Raw genomic sequence first — 20,782 nt, 5'->3', positions numbered from 1 at the left:
AAAAGTCAAGGGCGGGGCAACATATAGAGGGAGAAAGAAAAAATTAACCTGACCCCTAAATAACATGATCTAAACTTCTCGTTTTGTCCTATTTGGAGCAGTCAGTCCATAAGTCGCAATAAAAACCAGTTCCTCTGTGCACACACATAAAACAAGCCCCTGATGAATAAGGAGGTAAACTGAATCTGATCATATAACCATTGTTCATGTAGCGGTATCTCTCATTAGAGCACTAGCTCACTGTTTAGGAAGCTATAATTTTTATATTACTCTCTAAGACCAAGCATAAAATGAACAAGTACATTAACTATGCCTTGTTTTCTCAGCCTTAATCTGTTAGAACTCTAACATTTAAAATATTTTTCACCTACTTTATATAAAGTTGAACTATATCACACAAAAGTATTTTTTCTCTATGTTCATTAGTAGAACAGCTGCTCTCATTTCTGGGTATTATGGTAATTTATGTATTTTGTTAAATTTAGTGACTTCATAACTAGAAAAGACGGCATCTTCAATCACATTTTGAACTTGAATGTTAAATGTCATGAGATTGAAACAATACATGGGTTTCCAAGAGGAGAATATAGTATATTCCATTAGTTTCCTAAACTCAGAAATCAGAAATGAAAGTCTCCATAACAATCTTCTAAATCAGAAAAAAGTATGTCTCTTTTAACTTGGGGATTTCTGTTCCAGTGGTTTTGCATTTCAAAACTTAAAAAAATAATTATAAATAAATATTTTACTGGGTGAGGTAAGACCATTGCCACAACACTTCCTCATATTACCTCATAATCGAAACTCATGCTCCCCCCTCAAACCTCCCCCCTGTGCCTATCTCCAGCCTCTGAGGTATTGGTCTCCCACTCCAGTATAACACTCTGAAAGTTTGAAATTCTGTATTGAAACCCAGCCTTTCTTTTTAAAATTGAAAAAAGCAAAAAGGACAGGGGGAAAAGGACATTTTCTAAGGCAACATAGTGATTTAGTAGCCAAAACTCTAATTTAGGTTTCCTGTCTTCCTGTTTTGAGTTTTGTAGTATATTGTCCTTTACTTTAAGTAACTGACTATAAGTGATTCCTGCTTAAAGTCTTCCTGAAGTTTTTAAATATTTATTTTTCATGCACATATAAGAGATAAGGCACTGAATTATATATGGAATCAATTTCAAGCAGAGGCAGTTTTATACTTACTCTTGTGTTATTTCTTTCAGCTTTAAGTTCAGAAATTTCTTCTTCCTTTTCTAGAAGTTGTTCCCTACAGGCATTTAATTCTTTTGTCAGTGCAGCAAATTCCTGAAAAGGAAATAAAACATATTTGAAGACACATTTCAGATTAAGAAAAAAAAAGATTCCAACATACATAAAAAAAAAAAAAATCAAAGTCTAATCTTTTGAATGTAAAGAATGAAAAAAAATGACTCAATTGACTGGCAATATATATTTATATATATTGCTGTTATTAAATTAACTAGAGGCCTGGTGCATGAAATTTGTGCACGGGGGGTGGGGTGTCCCTCAGCCCAGCCTGCACCCTCTCCAATCTGGGACCCCTTGAGGGATGTCCGACGGCCCATTTAGGCCCGATCCCATTTAGGACCATCAGACATCCCTCTAACAATCCAGGACTGCTGGCTCCCAACTGCTCGCCTGCCTGCCTTCCTGATTGCCCCTAACTGCTTCTGCCTGCCTGATCACCCCCTAACCACTCCCCTGCCAGCCTGATTGATGCCTAACTGCTCCCCTGCCAGCCTGTTTTCCCCTAACTGCCCTCCCCTGCAGGCCTGGTCACCCCTAACTGCCCTTCCCTGCAGGCCCGGTCACCCCCAACTTCCCTCCTCTTCTGGCCTGGTCACCCCTAACTGCCTTCCCCTGCTGGCCATCTTGTGGCAGCCATCTTGTATCCACATGGGGGAAGCCATCTTATACCACATGGGGGCAGCCATCTTCTGTGTTGGAGTGATGGTCAATTTGCATATTACTCTTTTATTAGATAAGACTAGGGGCCTGGTGCACAAAATTCGTGCACTGGGGGTCAGGGGTCCCTCAGCCCAACCTGCCCCCTCTCACATACTGGGAGCCTTCAGGGGATGTTCTACTGATGGCTTAGGCCCGCACCCCACAGGGAGCGTACCTAAGCCACAGTCTGGCCTCCCTTTGTGGGAGGCAACCGGGCTGGTCAGGGGAAGGCACCAGTCCCATCATCCCACTGCTGCAGCCACTGTCAGTCACCGCAGCCACCAAGGTGTTTTCAACATGGACTCGTCCCTTCACCAAGAAAAAATGACAACTTTCTTTAGGCATTTTCAAGATGTGTCTTTCATAGGATATGGATTTCTTTATTTATTTTTTATCCTCACCTGAGGGTATGTGTCCATTGACTTTTAGAGAATGTGGAAGAGAAAGGGAAAGACAGAGAGAAACACTTTGATTGGTTGCCTCCTTCATGAGCCCTGATCTGGGCCCCAGCCAGGGAGGAGCCTGCAACCTAGGTACATGCCTTTGATTAGAATCAAACCCAGACCCTATTGTCTGCAGGCTGAGGCATTATACACTGAGTCAAACCAGCTAGGACAGGATATGACATTTCTTAGCCTTCCAGCAGCGGACCTTCATTTTTTTCTCCCGAAGTATGGTGGAAAAACCCTAGATCACCTTTTTGGATTCTTATTACCCAAGTTACTAAGAATATTACCAGTGGTATACAGGAAGCTTAGCCAATGTGTAGTCAGAAAAGGTGTTTCCTCTATAGTTCACACCAATCGAGGGCTGGGCCCTGCCCAGGCCTAAAGCCTCTGGCCAAAGCTTTAGGCCTGGGCAGGCCTCTCCAGCTCCCTCTGATCACCGGCTCAGCCCCTGCCCAGGCCTGCCCAGACCGAAAGCCTCTTGGGCAGGAGCTCCCTACAATCAATCACAGGGGGTCTGCTCCTGCCCGGCCGAAAGCAGACCCCCAGCTCCCTGCCCAGGTGATCAATCACAGGGGGTCCGCTGGTGTACCAGGCCGAAGAAGCCCCCAGCTCCCTACAATTGATGGCAGGGGGTCTGCTCGTGCTGGAGCAGACACCCAGCTCCCCGCTTTCGATGGCAGGGGAGCTGGTTGTCCGCTTTCGATGGCAGGGGGTCCACTCGCCACACCCACCATCCAATCAGAGCGAGGAACTGGGTGTCCGCCACGCCCACCATCCATTAAAAGCGGGGAGCTGGGTGTCTGCCCCGGCTCCCTGCAATCTGTCGCAGGGGATCAGCTCAGGGCGCCTATGTATGCAAATTAATTGCCATCTTGGTCAGGTTTATTTTCATACTCGCTCTGATTGGATGGTGGGCATGGCTTGGCTGGTGGGTGTGGCTGGTGGGCTTGGCGTGGGCGTAGCGAAGGTGCGGTCAATTTGCATATTACTGTTTTATTAGGTAGGATTTGACTCCAACATTCATAAAATTTGAATCCATTATATTTAACATACACATTTTATTATAGTATGCTGCTTAGATGAATGGATAAAATATATTTCAAAATATATCAGATATATTATACTGAACTTAACATTAGTATGATAATGTATTAATAATATAGAAATTTAAATTTGGCTAATTTTGTTAACCACTCAAAAATCTTACACTTTTATTCCTATAGAGCAATGTTGTGACTGTATCATCAAAAAACACACAACAAAAATACCACCACCAACACCAACCAAAAAAATTCTACTAAATGTGCTGTTTAGAGTTTTAAAAGTTCATTTACCCATTAACAAGATGAAGAAAGAGAATGTACCTCTTACAAAATAACAAGTGTACATAAGACTTGATAACATTATCCAAGAGTCTCTTACTAATTTATGCATAGCTTTCCTTCTTAATTGTAAGCTCCATATGAAATGGGACTTTGTCTGACTTCACTACTACACTCCCAACGTCTAAGACATAGTGGGTGCTCAATTAATATTTATTTTCAGTAAATAAAAATGGGTCACATTATGAAATATTGGAAGTTTTGGAGTGTTCCTCTGTGCAACAAATGACACTTTGGAGGAACCTTCAGTGACTGCCTTCCCCCAAATGCGATCAGACAGTACAGGGTGGGGCAAAAGTAGGTTTAGATTTAGAGTCGTGAGTACAGTACAGGAAACATAGAGTTCATTCTTGTATTATTACTAATTGATTATTTTATAATTTTCCTTCAAACAACTGTATGTAATATGAACAATTTTACTACTAAGTAGAGTTTAGACACAGTAAAAATTACTTTAAAAGAAGATCAAGTAATCTAATTTGCCTATTCTGCTACTCTTACAAGCAGACATCATTTTAAAATATTTTTGAAAAATAATAAACAGAACGATATTATCATTAAATAATTTAGAGTAAGTCTTAGTAATAAAATTGGTGCTTGTCAAATATTTAAGTATTTGGGAAAACTTAGCTGCAGACTGAGAAGGCACTGTCAGAAGTTTAAAAAAATGGGGGAAATATGTTTGGTTAAAGTAACCTCCACAAAGGCAAATTTAGCATAAAGTAAACGAATGTGATGATTATGCAAAGCTTGGAAAGGTTGAGGGTTTATATTTTTGCTTGCGTCAAACCACTTATTTTGCTGAATTTTTCTGAGTGGCTTCAGCCCAAGTGAGCACTTCAAAGCCATCAGAATAGAAGGAGAGCTTAGACTCAAGATGAAAGAGTCCCTTGTTCCATTTGGGCTGGCCTTACATATAAAGGTTTTCTCCCCTAATTGTTGCTGCTTAAATGCTATTGATATCCTCTGATATGTTATTTAACTGTAGAATGGAAATAAACAAGTAGAAAACAACAAACATTTGTATGAAAATGAAGCCTTTGTATAAACTGCATACTTTGATGGAGAAAAGAAGAAAGAGACAAAGGTTCTGTATTGTGCATTATTAACATACTAGAGGCCCGTTGCACAAAGATTCGTGCAAGAATAGGCCTTCCTTTCCCCTGGCTTCGCTCCCGGCCACCTGGGAGCCTGCAAGTCCTCGTTCCCGGCGGAGCGCTGATCCTGTAGCTCCCCCCGCCCCCCGCCCTCCCCCTCATAGCAGGCATCCTGCCCTGCCCAGCCGCTCCACATGACTCTGTATGCAAATTAACCCACCAGCTTTGTTGGGTTAATTTGCATACTCACTCCTGATTGGCTGATGGGCGTCATGGAGGTATGGTCGATTTGCATATTTCTCTTTTATTAGTGTAGATCAGGCGTCCTCAAACTACGGCCTACGGGCCACATGCAGGTGTTTTTGCCGTTTTGTTTTTTTTACTTCAAAATAAGATATATGCAGTGTGCATAGGAATTTGTTCATAGTTTTTTTTAAACTATAGTCCGGCCCTCCAATGGTCTGAGGGACAGTGAACTGGCCCCCTTGTTTAAAAAGTTTGAGGACCCATGGTGTAGATAGTCATTTAGCCTTTCCATGGTTTGGCTCAGTGGATAGAGTGTCAGCCCCAGAACTGAAGGGTCCTGGATTTGATTCCAGTCAAGGGCATGTACTTCAGGTGCAAGCTTGATCTCTGGCAACAGATCAATGTGTCTCTTTCACATCGATATTTCTCTCTCTCTGTCTCTCTCTAAAAATCAATGAAAAAATATCCTCAGGAGAGGATTAACAACAACAAAAAAGAGACAAACATATAGTCACTTAAATGTAACCCTATGCTCATGAATATTATGATAAAACAGAAATCAAACATAGCCATTTTAAGAAACATATATTTGGGTTGATCTTTCTGGAGATTTAGCTTGCTATATACAGAAAGATAAAAAACCAAAAGGAATTGAATATTTCCAGGTAATAAAATAATACATGATTTTTTTGGCTTCTTCCTATGTATTTCTATTATCAAACCCTATGCAATGTAGAAATATGTTTTTATATGTAGAGAATAAGAGAAAAATATAACTCTGAAAGTGCATTCAGGTATTCAAAATTGAGTGATGAAGTGTCAATGTAGATTCATCAATTGTAAGAAATATACCACGACAGAAATTAGTCAAGATGCTATTGGTGACAGATGGCTTTGCATTTTTTATTTATTATGGCACTGATTATGAGCAAGCTATTTAGTGACTCCATGTATTAAAATTAGACTTATACTTATTGACTTCTTGAATATTTCAGGCACTACTTTCACATTCATTATCTCATCTTGCTCTCTAATAACCAGTGAGGGAGTCTCATTCCTATTTTATGGTGGAGGAAACTTGATTACTAAGAATTAAATTCAAGTTCACAAAGCAAGCCATAGAGAGTGAGTTAGGCCATGAACTTGGTTCTCCAGACTGTTTGTCTAGTGTTTTTTCACTATTCCATTTTAACCTTCGTTGTTCATCAGGTTTATATGATTCAGATCTAGGGTGCATTTAGCAATACTCTTTTTTCTTATCTGAAGAATTAGATAACCATTACTTACAATTACCTTGTATGAACCTTCTTAATTAGTTCAAAGGAAGGGTGGGGAACTAGGAGACCCAAGGCAAGGTATTCCTTCCATGCAGAGGAACAAGTATTAGACAACATATTCTGCATATCTAGGACTGCTATAGATGCGAATACTTCACATGGAGTTAATTATCAAATGATTTTACACCTTTCTTCTGATTTTTTTCTCTACTCTACCTACTTTTCCATCCATACTGTCAACAATTGAGTTTTTATATAATCTTTTATGAAATAATATCAGAAAATACAATTAACATGGATTGATATGCCTGGTACTCTGCCAAGCAATTTATATGGATTATCTAATTCATCCTAATAAAACCCAGAAAAAATACAATATCTCACTAAATGAAACTATATATTCTTATCATATAATCCATCAATCTCACACCTTGGTATTTACCCCAAAGAGTTGAGAACTATCTACACAAAAACCTGCACATGGGTGTTTATAGCAGCTTTATTCATAATTGCTAAAACTTGGAAGTAACCAAGTTGCCCTTAGGTAGGTGAATAGATAAATAAATGGTGCTATATCCAAACAATGGAATATTATAAAGTGCTAAAAATGAAATGAGCTATCAAGCCAGGAAAGAAACATGGAGGAGCATTAAATTCATATTACTAAGTGAAAAAGAACAACAACAATCTGATAGGCTACATTCTGTATGATTCCAACTATATGCCATTGTGAAAAAAGAATCAAAACTATGGATATAGTAAAAAAAATTAATTGTTTCCAGGATTTCTATGAGGGTGGGTGGATAAATAGACAAAGTACAGATAATTTTTAGGACAGTAGAATACTCTGTATGATAGCATGACAGATATATCATATGTCATTATACATTTTTCAAACATATAGAATATACTATAATGTAGAGTGAACCATAATGTAAACTATGGACTTTAGGTGATGCTGTGTCAATGTAAGTTCATCAATTACATATAAGAAATGTACCACTCTGATGGGGGATATATTTTAATGAGGGAGGCTATGCATGTGTGGTTACAGGAGGTATATGAGAAAGCTCTGTACCTGTCCCTCAATTTTGTTGTGAACCTAAAACTGCTCTAAGAGTATACATTTTCTTTGTCTAAATCTCATTGAGGCATAGAGAAATTAAGATATTTCCCCAAAGTTAGACACTTAGTCAATGGTATAGCTGGACTTTGAACCCAAACAATCTATTTCATTCTAAGTGATGACAATACTAGTAAGTTATTTTTTTTCTTCCTGATCATGAGCTTTCTCCTTCTAATTTGTCCTTCCGGTCTCTGTAAAAATTATATTTTTTTCAAGATCACAGAACTTTTCAGAGCTTCTTAGTTTCAAATACATAAAATTTAAACAGACTTTAAAGGATCCAGGGACATACAGGGAGGGACTAAATTATCTGGCATCACAGCATAAACTGGGGGGGGGGATGCTTTCTCTTGAAAAGGGGTGCACCCATTTGACTGTCAGCTGATTTCTCAACAGAAACTTTGTAGGCCAGAGGCAAGTTGCAAGAAATAATCAAAGTGATGAAAAGCAAGGACCTACAACAAAGATTACTCTACCCAGCAAAGCTATCATTTAGAATTGAAGGTCAGATAAAGAGCTTCACAGACAAGAAAAAGCTAGAGGAGTTCATCACCACCAAACCATGAAATGTTGAAAGGTCTTCTTTAAGAAGAAGAAGAAGAAAATGAAAAGAAAAAAAATATATATATATATATAAAAATATGAACAATAAAATGGCAATAAATGCATATCTATCAACAATTGAGTCTAAAAATAAATAAGGAATCTAATGAATTAAATAAACTGATGAATAAAATAGAACCAGAGGCATGGAAACATGGAACAGACTGATGAACCTCAGAGGGAATTGGGGGGGGGGGGGGGGCGGGAAGAGATTAATCAAAGATCTTATATGCATACATGCATTACCCATGGACATAGACAATAAATAGGGTGGTGAAGGCCTGGGGCGGGGTGGGATCTGAGTGGAGGGTGCAATGAGGGGAGAGGGGATGGAGGAACATCTGTAATACTCTCAACAATAAAGAGTTAAAAAAATAAAAGAATTGGGAATATCCAAATTTCCATCTACAATAAAATGGATGAATTAAGTAAACTAAATATACATAATGGAATATTGTACAAAGAGCAAAATAAGTAGGTTAGATCTTTATATAGCAACATGGAAAGATTAAAAAATACACTTTATGGTAAAAAATAAAAAAGAAAGAGAACACAGTGATAACGGAGAGTATTGGTAGAAGCTGAACACAGTGAAGGATAATGTGAGAAGGAAACTTCATTTTTACTTCACCATTTCAGATTTCAATGGCACTGAGTTTGCTTTAAATCACTGAGATGGGAGTCATAGATCCGTTACCAACCACAAATTATACTCAACAACTTTTCAGACTAATCATTGTGTTCCCAAACACAGTCTGCCAAAATTCTTACTTGCCCAAGAACCAAAATTACTTTCCCTACTCTGTATTTTCTCCTGGAATTTTAAGAATCAGTGAGGACACACAGTACTATATAAGTACCCACAGACCAAAGGGAATGTCCTGTTCTTTCTCAGCATGTATTCATGCACAGCACACACACACACACACACACACACACACACACACACACACAAGCACTCCCTATGTATTGGGCACTATTCTAAGTGCAAGGGAGATGGTAGTAAAAGAAGCAAGTTAAAGCCCTTGCTCACAGTAAGTTTACAGGCACTCAGGCATTCACCAGTCAAACATTTTACTCAGGAGTGCATCATTTTTAGCTACATCAATCCCCCTCGATTCTAGTTCAACTCATGATGTCTTTGAAGGTGTCATTTCTTATTTACCAACACAGTCATCTAATTTTGTTGTGCTCCTAATTATAAATTACAAGTCTCTTAAATTACATAAAGTTGCTCATTTTCAGCTAAATTCCTAGTGTTACTGCCTTTCTTTCCTCATCCTTCTTAAAGTGTTATTTCTTGAGCATTTATTATAGGCCAGGGCTTTGTAGGACTTTACATCTGTTACATGACTTAGTACCATGGCAGCCTTTTTAGCCTATGATACAGGGAACACAGTTTGTATAAAAGGTTTAACTCCAGCAAGGATCAGGAAAGTATTTGACAATGTCCCTGCTGGTATCAGTATCCCTCAGGCTCTTCCAACCCTAGAGCACAGGTAACCTTCCTTTTTATCTTGGTGGTGGTTTCACCAGTGCATGCTGGCATCCAGCTAAGGGTGAACTTGAGGAATTTAAGTGGCTGAGCTGTTAATGTTTCAAATAATAGCCCTTAGATCAGTGGGTTATTCTCAATCAGTTTTATGCAAACAATCTTCTCTTGTTTTGGTCCCGCATGTGTTATGCTCAAAGTGAAAAATAAAAGGGCAAAATACAGATTCACACAGTTCCTGTGCCTACTTAGATTCCACGGAAAAACCTGGTCAGAAGAGTGTATAGAGTCAGAGCGTCCTCTGGCATCCTCCTTCATCTCTTCTCCTCATGCTCCTTCCACCCTGTAAATCACCACAGCCCACCAGGCTGCCTATCATTGGACAGGTGTAGGACATTCAACTATTTTTATATTTTTATTGATTTCAGAGAGGAAGGGAGAGGGAGAGAGAAATAGAAATATCAATACTGAGAAAGAATCATTGATTGGCTGCCTGACAGCCCCCTCCCCACCCCCCACCCCCCAAGGTTTGAGCCCACAATCCGGGCATGTACCCTGACCAGGAATTGAACCTCCTGGTTCATAAGTTGACACTCAACCACTGAGCCACACCAGCCAGGAAAACATTCAATTTTTATACATGTGTACCTTTAAGTCCATTTTTTGATATTTAATATTATACATAGGAGTACTGAAAAGAGACTGTTAGCTTCCCTGACTCATTACAGAATGGTGTGCTAACTCCAGGAGGTTTAGTTGCAGGGAGGGAGGTATATTTTCTCATTATTGAAATGTTTGAAAGGCCTTGGTTTAATAGGTGAGTCCTCACCTCAGGAAAGCAGGTCAGGAGACGCTGCATGGCAAGAGGGAAAATCAACCTTTTAATTTCAAGTCATTGACAGAAGTCTCCAGCACAATCTACGGCAGTCCATTCATCATAATTACAGTTTTAACATTCTTTACCTAGCAATAAAGCCTGCATTCTCTAACCTTGTGGTTACTAAATGAATGAACTGATAATGGCCTTATTTCTGCAGCCGTATGTCTGAGTGCAAACCAGTGTGAGAAAGAAGAGTAAAATAAAGGCTGAGTTGGAATTCAGCTTCACTGAGCACCACCAACACCCTCCCCAACCACAAAAAAGCATCTTTTAAGTTTATTCTCCAACCATCTAACATTTGTGCAAATCAAAACTAGCTCAGAGGGAAGCATATGGCATGCGAGTATGCTGACTTGACCATCTAGCCCTTAAATTAGACAAAACTAACTGCTTCAAAATGTTTTTATAATGACTTCCTTGGGCTATGCCCCCAATTTACTATATTTGGGTGTCTCCTTTTTTTGGAAATTGAAAATTCTGCTAACAAATTCTATTTGTAATACTTGGTAGGAAGCTTTGGATTTTAAATACGCATGTTTTTGGATGAAACTGCACATAAATTTACATATATAAAATACATCCTTCCCCACACCATAGGACATACTTTTTAGAACAAGTTAATATCAGAAGTACTTCATTGGAGAGATGAAAACAAAACAATGAAATACAATATAGTCCTTAAATTTTATATGTACACATATCTCTGAATATTGGTTATAAATTCACCAGAGACTTTAGAAATTTACTTTAGAAATCATTAGGTTTGGAAAAAAAACACACACATTTGTTTCATAGAAGTCAATACCCCGCCAATGTGTGTGTGTGTGTGTGTGTGTAATTTTTTTCTATACTGTGTTACATAATCAAACACAGTGTTAATGACCTCCGGTATTCTAATTGCCTCCTAGACTTGCATGAGCTCAGGGTAAGCTGTCATCCAAAATTATGTGTGACACAGCCTTGTCCCATGGTCAGCCCTGGGCTAGACAGCTTGAAGGCAGAACTTCCTACATAGCTAATACAATTCGACAGGCACAACAGGACTCCTAGAGTTTCACAGACATTGCTGAGTAAGGATGCTCAATTTAAAAAGAAAATGAGATTTAGTCACCATGCAAATAATATTTTGTGCTTCCTTGATTTTTGTGTGTCCATACTCCAATAAGAGAACTATTTTGTTTTTTCCCTTAAAACTGCATAGTAGAAGATTATTTTAATGCATTAATAGTGACCTGAGACATGCAAGTCTATTTAAAATCAAATATGCTATGATCGCTCTCTTATGGTATGTCGACATAGGTATTAGGTAACTTTTGTTTTAAAAAATCCGCTAGTTAAGGTAACTGGCATCAAAAAGTCCAAAAAGTGGATGTTGGTTGAAATCAAATGTAGGTGCTGTCAGGCAGCCTCAGGCTGTCTGGCTATCAAGTGGTGTTCCTACCATGCTCCACTTACTACACTCCCACTGAAATGTGCCATCTTATATCTCATCTCTGCTTTGTTTCCCGGACTTTAATTTGTCAATATGTGCATGGAGCTGCCCCAGGTACCAGGTGCTTTTTAACAGCAATTGGTAGAGAAGCTTCCTTTTGGTTGCTGAATCCTGGAGGGCAGACAATGTTATCACAGGTTGGTTGGGAACATATTTAGAAGCAAGTTAGTTTTTTCAGTTCCCCCCAAATTGACATTATAACTTTGGTGGGTCCTAGGTACTTTTGCATTTGTGGGCCCATTTGTTCATAAAAATTATTAAAAACCATATTTTATTACTCAGCAGATATAGAGATAAATATAATCCAGACTGGTTTATATTCATTTTTTTTCTTTTAGTTTTAAAGGTAATTGAAACATTTTCATGAAAAGTAAAAAGTATTGTGAACCTTAAGCAGTGCTTTCACTGTACCTAATGGGTAAATTGGCTTTATACCCTGCCTGCTCCAGGAAGTCACTGTGCCATGGTCTACACAATACAAATTTCAGGGTGAAACAGAGCTAGGTTCATATCTAGGTCCAATAGCCTCAGTTGTCTTTCTGGGAAATGTAGGTAGCATGCTTTCTTACTAGATGGATGCAGGTAAAAAAATGAGACTATTAGTCTATATGATTCAGCAACCATGCTTCTTGATATTTATCCAAAGGAATTGAAAACATATCTACAACAAACCCTGCACATGGATGTTACAGCAGCTTATTCATAGTTGCCCAAACCTGGAAGCAACCAAGATGTCCTTCAATAGGTGAGTGCATAAATAAACTGTGGTACATTTATACAATGAATTATGAATCAGTGCTAAAAAGAAATGAGCTATCAAGCCATGAGAAGACATGGAAGAACCCAAAATGAATATTATTAAGTGAAAGGAGCCAATCATACTTACTGTATAATTCCAACAATATGACATTGTGGAAAAGTTAAAACTATGGAGATAGTGTTTGTCAGCCATTGAGCCAAAGGGGGTTGGGATGAATAGGTGAAACACAGAGGGTTTTTAGGATAATGAAAACACTCTGTATAGTACTATAATGACAGATATATGTCATTATACATTTTTCAGACCCATGGAATATATAAGACCAAAAGAGAACCATAATGTAAACTATGGACTTTGGATAATAATGATGTGTCAATGTAGGCTCATAAATTGTAGGAAATGTGCCATCTGGTGTGGGATGTTGATAATGAGGGAGACTACACATGTGGGGGTGGGGGTGGGAATTGGTATATAGAAAATCTATGTACCTTCCTCTCAGTTTTGTTGTGAATCTAAACTGCTCTAAAAATAAAGTGTTAACATACCAAAAAAAAAAAAAAAAAAGGAGAGCCTTAGTACAAATATGATTAGCATAATTTCTGGTTGTAATAGATGTCCAATAAACGATACACTCTCAGTAATTTTGGACCTACTTGTAGTTATTTCACATACAATTTTGTTTTCTTCCAACACCAAATTTTCCATATTAGATAGTATATTTCATTAGATGCTTCAGGAAGTGCAAACATCATGCAGTGTTTTTTCATTAATGGTAACTGAAATGTAACTTGAGTCATGTAACTGACTAAAATAAATCACTTAGATATATCTCATTGTTAAATATCCCTCATTTTTTTGGGGGGGATCCTAATATTACTCCTAATAATCAGAGACAGTATGATTTCTTTTAAGAGTAACAATAAAGAAAGGAGGGTCTCACTGTATCATTAGTAGACTAGCATATTAAAAATGATTGACATTAATATGATAAAGTAAAATACCCAGCGCATTTTTATAAGAGAAAATGGCTTGTTATACTTCTTTGTTCCTTTGTACTTAGTAAATTCTTGCTGATCAATTAATTCAGTTTTTATTATCTGGAGCACATCAAATAACATGCTATGTTCTCTTTTAAAAAGAGAACATCATGTTAATGTCTATAAAGATAAAAACTATGAGAAAATTCTCTGAACATCATAAAGCTGTTTTAAAAGCCCCCTAGAAAACCTCTCTGAACTTCTCTGCTATTATTCTCCCCACATTCTCTGATTGCATCCATTACTACCCTGGGGCTCACACAACTCTCAAGATGTTGTCTGAAGAATGAAATACAATGACAGGTTAAAACGTACTTGAAGTTTCAGTGAACTCTTATGTTGGTTGTGATGAGGTGCTGTCTGAGAGGAGCCCAGCTGTCTACAAGTCTGGCCAGAATCCAGGGATACAGCCTAAAGCCTACTACACAGGTTGAGTAGAGGGACAATGAAGACTCCACTCCTTTGAGCGCTGGCTCTTTGTTTGAGTAGTTTCTCCCAAATCCTAAATTTGAGCAGCTTCTCTAATTTCCAAATCCTGTTCCTGTGTTTGTTATTACTGGCATGAGAAACACAGACTCAATGGCCTAGAACCAATACCAAAGTTACCCGCATCAAGTATCCTTCCCCTTTAACCTATTCCAGCTCCCCCTGTTCTTTTCTCCCAAATAGAAAAAGCCCTTAGGCCTGATCTTATAGTATCAGACATCCTATATAATAAAAGCCTAATATGCAAATTGTCCCCGCGGGCGGTCATTCCACCGGGAATTCAACCGGGAGTTCGACTGCTCTCTATGATGTGCGCTGACCATGAGGGGTGGTATGGAACATGGTGGGCATCAGCGATGCCACACTGGCAGCGGGTGGCAGTGGAAGCACTGCTGGCCCAATGGGCCCCCACCAGAGTGGGACCACTGCAGGATGGTGGAGCAGTGAGCGGGTGGTGCCAGGCCAAGGCAGGTGCTAGTGGGGGCCCGATCGCCCCACAGCTGGTGACCAGTGGCAGTGTGGGGGGAGGGGGGCTGAATGATCACTGTGCAGGCAGGATGGTGGAGCTGGTAAGGGGGCAACACCAGGCCAAGGCGAGGTGCTAGGCGGGGCTGGGGGGCTGCAAGGCTGGGGGCATGAGCTGGGGCTATGAGGTTGGGGCCTGATCGCCTCAGGCCACCCTGAGGGACCCCACCCATGCACAAATTCATGCCCTGGGCCTCTAGTATGAAATAAGAGAGAGAAGGATCATCAGAGACAAATCCTAACAGAGAAACCATGCCTTCTAGTTCTGTAACCCAATTCATGATCTCGTCCTTAATCTTGACTTATCTTTATAAAAAGAGAGGAAAAATATATTTTATCTCTACTGATTACCAAAGGATATTTTGTTTATTTGATGCTTGCAGCATTTGAAAATTTATTAAAACTCAGCATTCTAATACATTAGTAAAATCACCTGGCCCAGTAAGCATTGTAGCTAAAGCATGTCAGGGCCAAGTCATTGCCAACGGAAAACTCTATTGCCAGATGAAGCCAATTTTCAACAGCTTTCACAGTGTAAAGCAGGAGGCATGTTTGACAAGATGCTACAGATTAATTTCAAAGGCTTTAGCATCTGGTTACATAACACCTGCTGTGGCGAACACTCTCAGGCACACAAAATAGCATCCAAACTGAATGTTTAACTGTCCCAACATAGCCCAACAAAGCTCAAACTCTAAACAAAACTAAGTCATGTCTCTCTAGCAATTAACAGTTATAATTATATAACAAAAATATTTGGGCTATGACATTCTTGCTATTCACTGAGTTAAAATGGTGTAGTGGGCACCTGTGCAGCGTGACTCAGCTGGTTAGAACATTGTCCCATAAATCAAAAGGTTGTGGGTTTGATCCCCACTTGGGGAGCATGTGGGAGGCAGCAGACCAATGTTTCTCTCTCATATCTATGTTTTTTTTTCTCTTTCTCTCTCTTTCAAAAAAAAAAAAAAAGGTGTAATGGGTGCTATCCTATATAATAAAAGCCTAATATGCAAATTGTCCCCTCGACCAGGAGTTCGGCTGGGGGGTGGGGCTGGCCGGAGAACCTCCCGGGGCCCCTCCCCCCAGCCTGCCCCACCCAGATCAGCCCTGATCAGGACAGGCTGGCTGGACCCCACCCATGCATGAATTCATGCACTGGGCCTCTATTATAAGTTATAAAGTATATCTAAACATATTGTCCTGACTTAGAGAATTGTACTGTGTGCAGCATTTATAAGAGTAGAATCTGGCTCAGAGAATAACATTTGTGTTCCATTATATTATTTGTCAATGAGAATGGGAGAGGATGGCACCAAATAAAATAAAAGAAAGACCTAAATATCTAAACAATCTCAGTCTGAAAGGGTGTCCAGGCTCAAGGAGTACAGTCATCTGGGAATAGGGATAGAAACAAGCATATGTGTGTTCTGGAAGTGTCAGGACACACTAATGCGACATGTGTCATTGAATGTTGAGATAATGTTACAAGTTCTGAGTCCACGAATACCAAGAAATTCTCTTAGACAATTAGGTAACTGAATTTTGTGTGTGTGGTTTCCTTCAAGAAGAGATTTGCTCTTTTCAGCCCAGTTTGGACAGCAGGTCTGCTTGACAATTCCATTTCTTTTTAAAAAATATATTTGTATTGATTTCAGAGAGGAAGGGAGAGAGATAGAGAGATAAAAACATCAATGATGAGAGAGAATCATTGATTGGCTGCCTCCTGCATGCCCCACAATGGGGATCGAACCTGCAACCCGGGCATGTGCCTTGACCAGGAATCAAATCATGATCTTCTGGTTCATAGGTCAATGCTCAACCACTGAACCATGTCATCCAAGCCTTATTGTAAATTAATAAACTGACATTTTGATCATTTGCTTCCTGACTCCATGAAATATTGAATGCTAATATGAAGAAGATCCTGTAATGTTTTCAGACATTATAATGTGTATAATGGTGAAAAAGACATGGTAAATGAAGGTAACTGAAGCAATTACAATACAATATGATAAATGTGTTAAATGAGCTATATCCAGGGTGCTCAGAAAGCACAGGCACAGTTCAAGTAATCCATGTAGAGAGTATGTGTAGGCAGGGAGCATCTAAGACAATATGTGATGTGGACAGCGCCTGGGAAGGCACATGGGCATTCTTTAATTATTGTCAGTTGAACCCAAGGCGACAGGCAAAGCCGTGCCCTGGGAACATGCTTTGCCAAAAAGGCAAGGGTGTTATCAGCTTGACCTTCATTTCAGCCCAGGTGTCGGGTTGTGGGTTTTTGATATGTAAATCCAGTCAAGCACCAGGAATGCTTGGGCCTACTCAAGAATGCAAATGATCTCCTTTGTCTTGACTTTTTGATGAAACTTCCTGGTATTTGGGGATAGAAAATAAATGTCGCTGTATTGGCTCTGGGTCATTGTCTCTCCAGCAGAAGAGGGCAGTGGTCCCATCCAGTTCCCAGCTTTTTCCTTCTATTTTGTGTCTTGTCGCTTTCTTTCTTTTATTTCTCAATCCCCAGCTGCCTCTACTCAGAACCGGTTCATCTCTCTTTCCGTGCTGGATGCGGAAAAGAGAGACCCCACCATAATGTGAAAAATGAGTAAGAGTAAGTGAGGCAAAATATATGTTAAATACTTTTTTTTTTTTTCCAGATCAAGGGGACAACAGCATGAATGATTTCTAAAGTCCAAAAAAAAATTTTTTTAAGAAATCTAAGTACACTTAAATGATGATACTCTTACAAATAACCATAGGGGTAAATCATAATCTTGGGTTAGGCAATGGTTTCTTAAATATGATACTAAAAGCCCAAGCAACACAAGAAAAAATAGATAAATTGGACACCATCTGCTATGGCCTGAATTGTGTTCTCTCAAATTCATATGTTCAAGCCCTGATGACCAATGTAATGGTATTTGGAGATGGGGCCTTTGGGAGATAATACAGTTTAGATAGTGGTGGGGCCCTCATGATGTGATTATTGCCTTTATAAGTAGAGAAAGAGGCACCAGACCCCCCCGCCTCTCTTCCTTCTTTCCTATCTCTCTCTCCCATGTGAGGCCACAGCCAGAAAGTAGCTGTGTATAAGCCAGGAAGAGGACTTGGCCATGGTGGCACCCTGAACTCAGATTTTTCAGCCACTGGAACTGTGAGAAAACAAATCTGTTTAAGTCACCCAGTCTCTAGTATTTTGGTATGGCAGCCTGAGATGACTAATACAACATAAAAGTTAATAACTTCTGCATTTCAATCATCTATATATTTATCTATCATAACTCATTAATAAAAAGATAAGTAACCCAATTAAAATTGTGCAAAGGACCTGAATAGACAGTTCTCCAAAGATGTACAAATGGCCAGTAAGCAAATGAAAAGATTTTCAACATCACTAACCATCAGGGAAATACAAATTAAAATCACAATGAAATATGACTTCACACCCACCAGAAAGGCTATAATCAAAAGATAAATAATAAGTGTTGGCAGGGATGTGGAGAAGCCTCCTACACTGCTGGTGCGAATGAAAAGTGATACAACTCCTTTGAAAAAACATCCATCAGTGTTTCAAACAGTAAAAACAGTTTTTATATGATCGAGCAATTTCACTATTAGGAATAAATCCAATAAAGTAGAAAACATGCCCGCACAGAAATTTGTGTGGATATTTACGTCAGCATTATCCCTTAAAACTAAAAAATGGCAAGAACCCAAATGTCCAACAATTAAAGAATGGATTTAAAAATGTAGAAATAAGCTAGTCAGAGAAAGACAAGTATCACATGATCTCATTCATATGTGGAATCTAATGACCAAAATAAACTGTTGAACAAAATAGATCCAGAGACACAGAAACATAGAACAGACTATCAAATCTCAGAGGAAAGGTGGGGGAGAAGAGATCAACCAAAGAACTTGTATGCATATATGCATAACCCATGGACATAGACAGTAGGATGGTAAAGGCCTGGGGCAGGGGGTAAGGGGTGGGAGTGGGCTAGAATGGGTCAATTGGGGAAATAGGGAGACATATATATATACTTTCAACAATAAACATTTTTAATATAGAATATACAATATATGAATATTATGCAAAAATAAAAACTAAAGTCCTGATACATACTATAACCTAGAATAACCTTGCAAATATGCTAAGTTAAAGAAGCCAGTCACAAAGGACCATGTATTATATAATTCCATTAATATGAAATAGTCCAGAACAGGTAAATATGTAGAACCAGGAAGTAAATTAGTGGTTGCTAAGGTTAGTATGGAAGATAGGGAGATTGGAGGAGGTGACAGCTTAGGGGCACAGTATTTCTTTTGGGGGTAATGAGAATGTTCTAAAATTGAGTGTGTTGATAGGTGCAAAAGACAATAAATTGCATGTTAAGTGGGTGAATAAAACGGTATGAGATGTCAATAAAGCTATTTTAAAAAGGCAGTTCAGTACAGATGTATCAAATATAAGCTATCTTAGTTATTGTGGTCTTTGGTAAAGGGCAATGGGAGCAATGGAAGGGATTTAAGCAGGTGAAGGACATCATTAACTTTATCTCCTTTAGCAACCATTCAAAGACATAGAAAACACCAAATTTCTGGACTTGCCAAGTTAAGAGTAGAATTCTAGACCTTGCTGAATTTATGAAGGTAGTAACATCCTTGCCTACTCCTTGTAATAGCTATTCAATCTTCTTGTGGACACCCCATTCTTTCAACTTCAACAGCATTTGTTTATTGTCAGCATTGGAAAATTTTTCATTCCTATTCTGTCCATTTTTATGTCCCTCACCCAGCAACAAAAGATATTAAAAAAACAATTTACATAAGAAATATACCATATTCCCTCCTTGCCATTTTCCATTCTTCTCCCAGGGGACTTTCTCTCAGTTCTGAGTAGCTTTTTGGTCAGTAGAAGGAGAAAGAAATTCAAAAGACTCATTTCTTGGGGAGCATGATACATTTTTTAAGAAAACTATATGTAAAATCACTCACATCTATTCTTAACCTTTGCAACTGTTCATAAGAATTCTGCAGATTTAGTCAAATTTAGGAAAAACTCTTGACTTCTGTCTATCTTTTAGATATTTAGTCATATGAAACAAGTCCTATCAATAATGAATTGGTATATAAACATACACATGCATAAAATTTCATGTAAAGAGTGAAATGTATCAGGTACGTAATATATTGATTTTTACTATTTAAACTGTTTTTCTACAACTTTATCTAATAAGTTACATGTGTGTTCACACTTTATCTTTCACACTCTATCTTTCCTTGCCTAAGACAACATGAAATAATCACTTTCTTTCTTGAAGCAATCTCATAACATTTCTTGATGCTGGACTTTAAGCAGCAACTACTTAATAGCCTAACTGGTACCTGAGATAAATCCTATTTGCCATCCTGTTCTAGAATTGTACTTTTTTGCATCTTCTTTAAAAAATAATATTGCAAATAGTCCAAGTTAAAAAATTCTATTGTAGAGAATTCTTCAACTGAAGAACCATGACTTCATTACCATTACTTGTTTACATGCATAAATTGCATTAGAATGATTAACTGGTGTACACATTATGCAGAGAAATCAATAAGAAAACCACTTTATTTGTCTGAGGGCCCATAGCACTCTTTGCTCCTTTTTTATTTACTTAAGCTAATATTTCTTGGGAAAATGAAATGTTTATATAAGTCAATGCATATAATCAGATGGTAAACTCTATGAGGGCCGATTTTATCTTTATCTAAAAGGGTTCATTTAATGATATACATCAAGAAAAAGAACATACTACATGAGTAGGAACATTTTTTACAGGAAAAAGAAAATTTTATACAGAAAAAAAGTAAAAGCAGGTTATAACTCAGAGAAGAAAACATTTTCAACATTTTCTTAATGTTGAATTTTTACATTCTATTTTAAACAACCCCACTTTTATAAATATACACTAATACCCAGTATAAT

At 38.5% G+C, this 20,782-nt stretch overlaps 1 protein-coding gene across 5 annotated transcripts in view; it reads right to left on the bottom strand.

Moving 5' to 3' along the window:
* PPFIA2 (PTPRF interacting protein alpha 2) overlaps positions 1–20,782 on the bottom strand; it is a 476,100-nt gene that overhangs the window by 172,501 nt on the left and 282,817 nt on the right. For all 5 annotated transcript variants that reach the window (XM_008143799.3, XM_008143801.3, XM_054718820.1 and 2 more), the window contains one exon: positions 1,198–1,299. In XM_008143799.3, the coding sequence (XP_008142021.1) occupies positions 1,198–1,299 (102 nt within the window). The remainder of the gene's footprint in view (positions 1–1,197; positions 1,300–20,782) is intronic.

This window comes from Eptesicus fuscus, chromosome 7 (assembly GCF_027574615.1).
Source record: "Eptesicus fuscus isolate TK198812 chromosome 7, DD_ASM_mEF_20220401, whole genome shotgun sequence".
NCBI classification, from domain to species: domain Eukaryota; kingdom Metazoa; phylum Chordata; class Mammalia; order Chiroptera; family Vespertilionidae; genus Eptesicus; species Eptesicus fuscus.
This window is presented reverse-complemented; position numbering and strand designations above follow the sequence as displayed.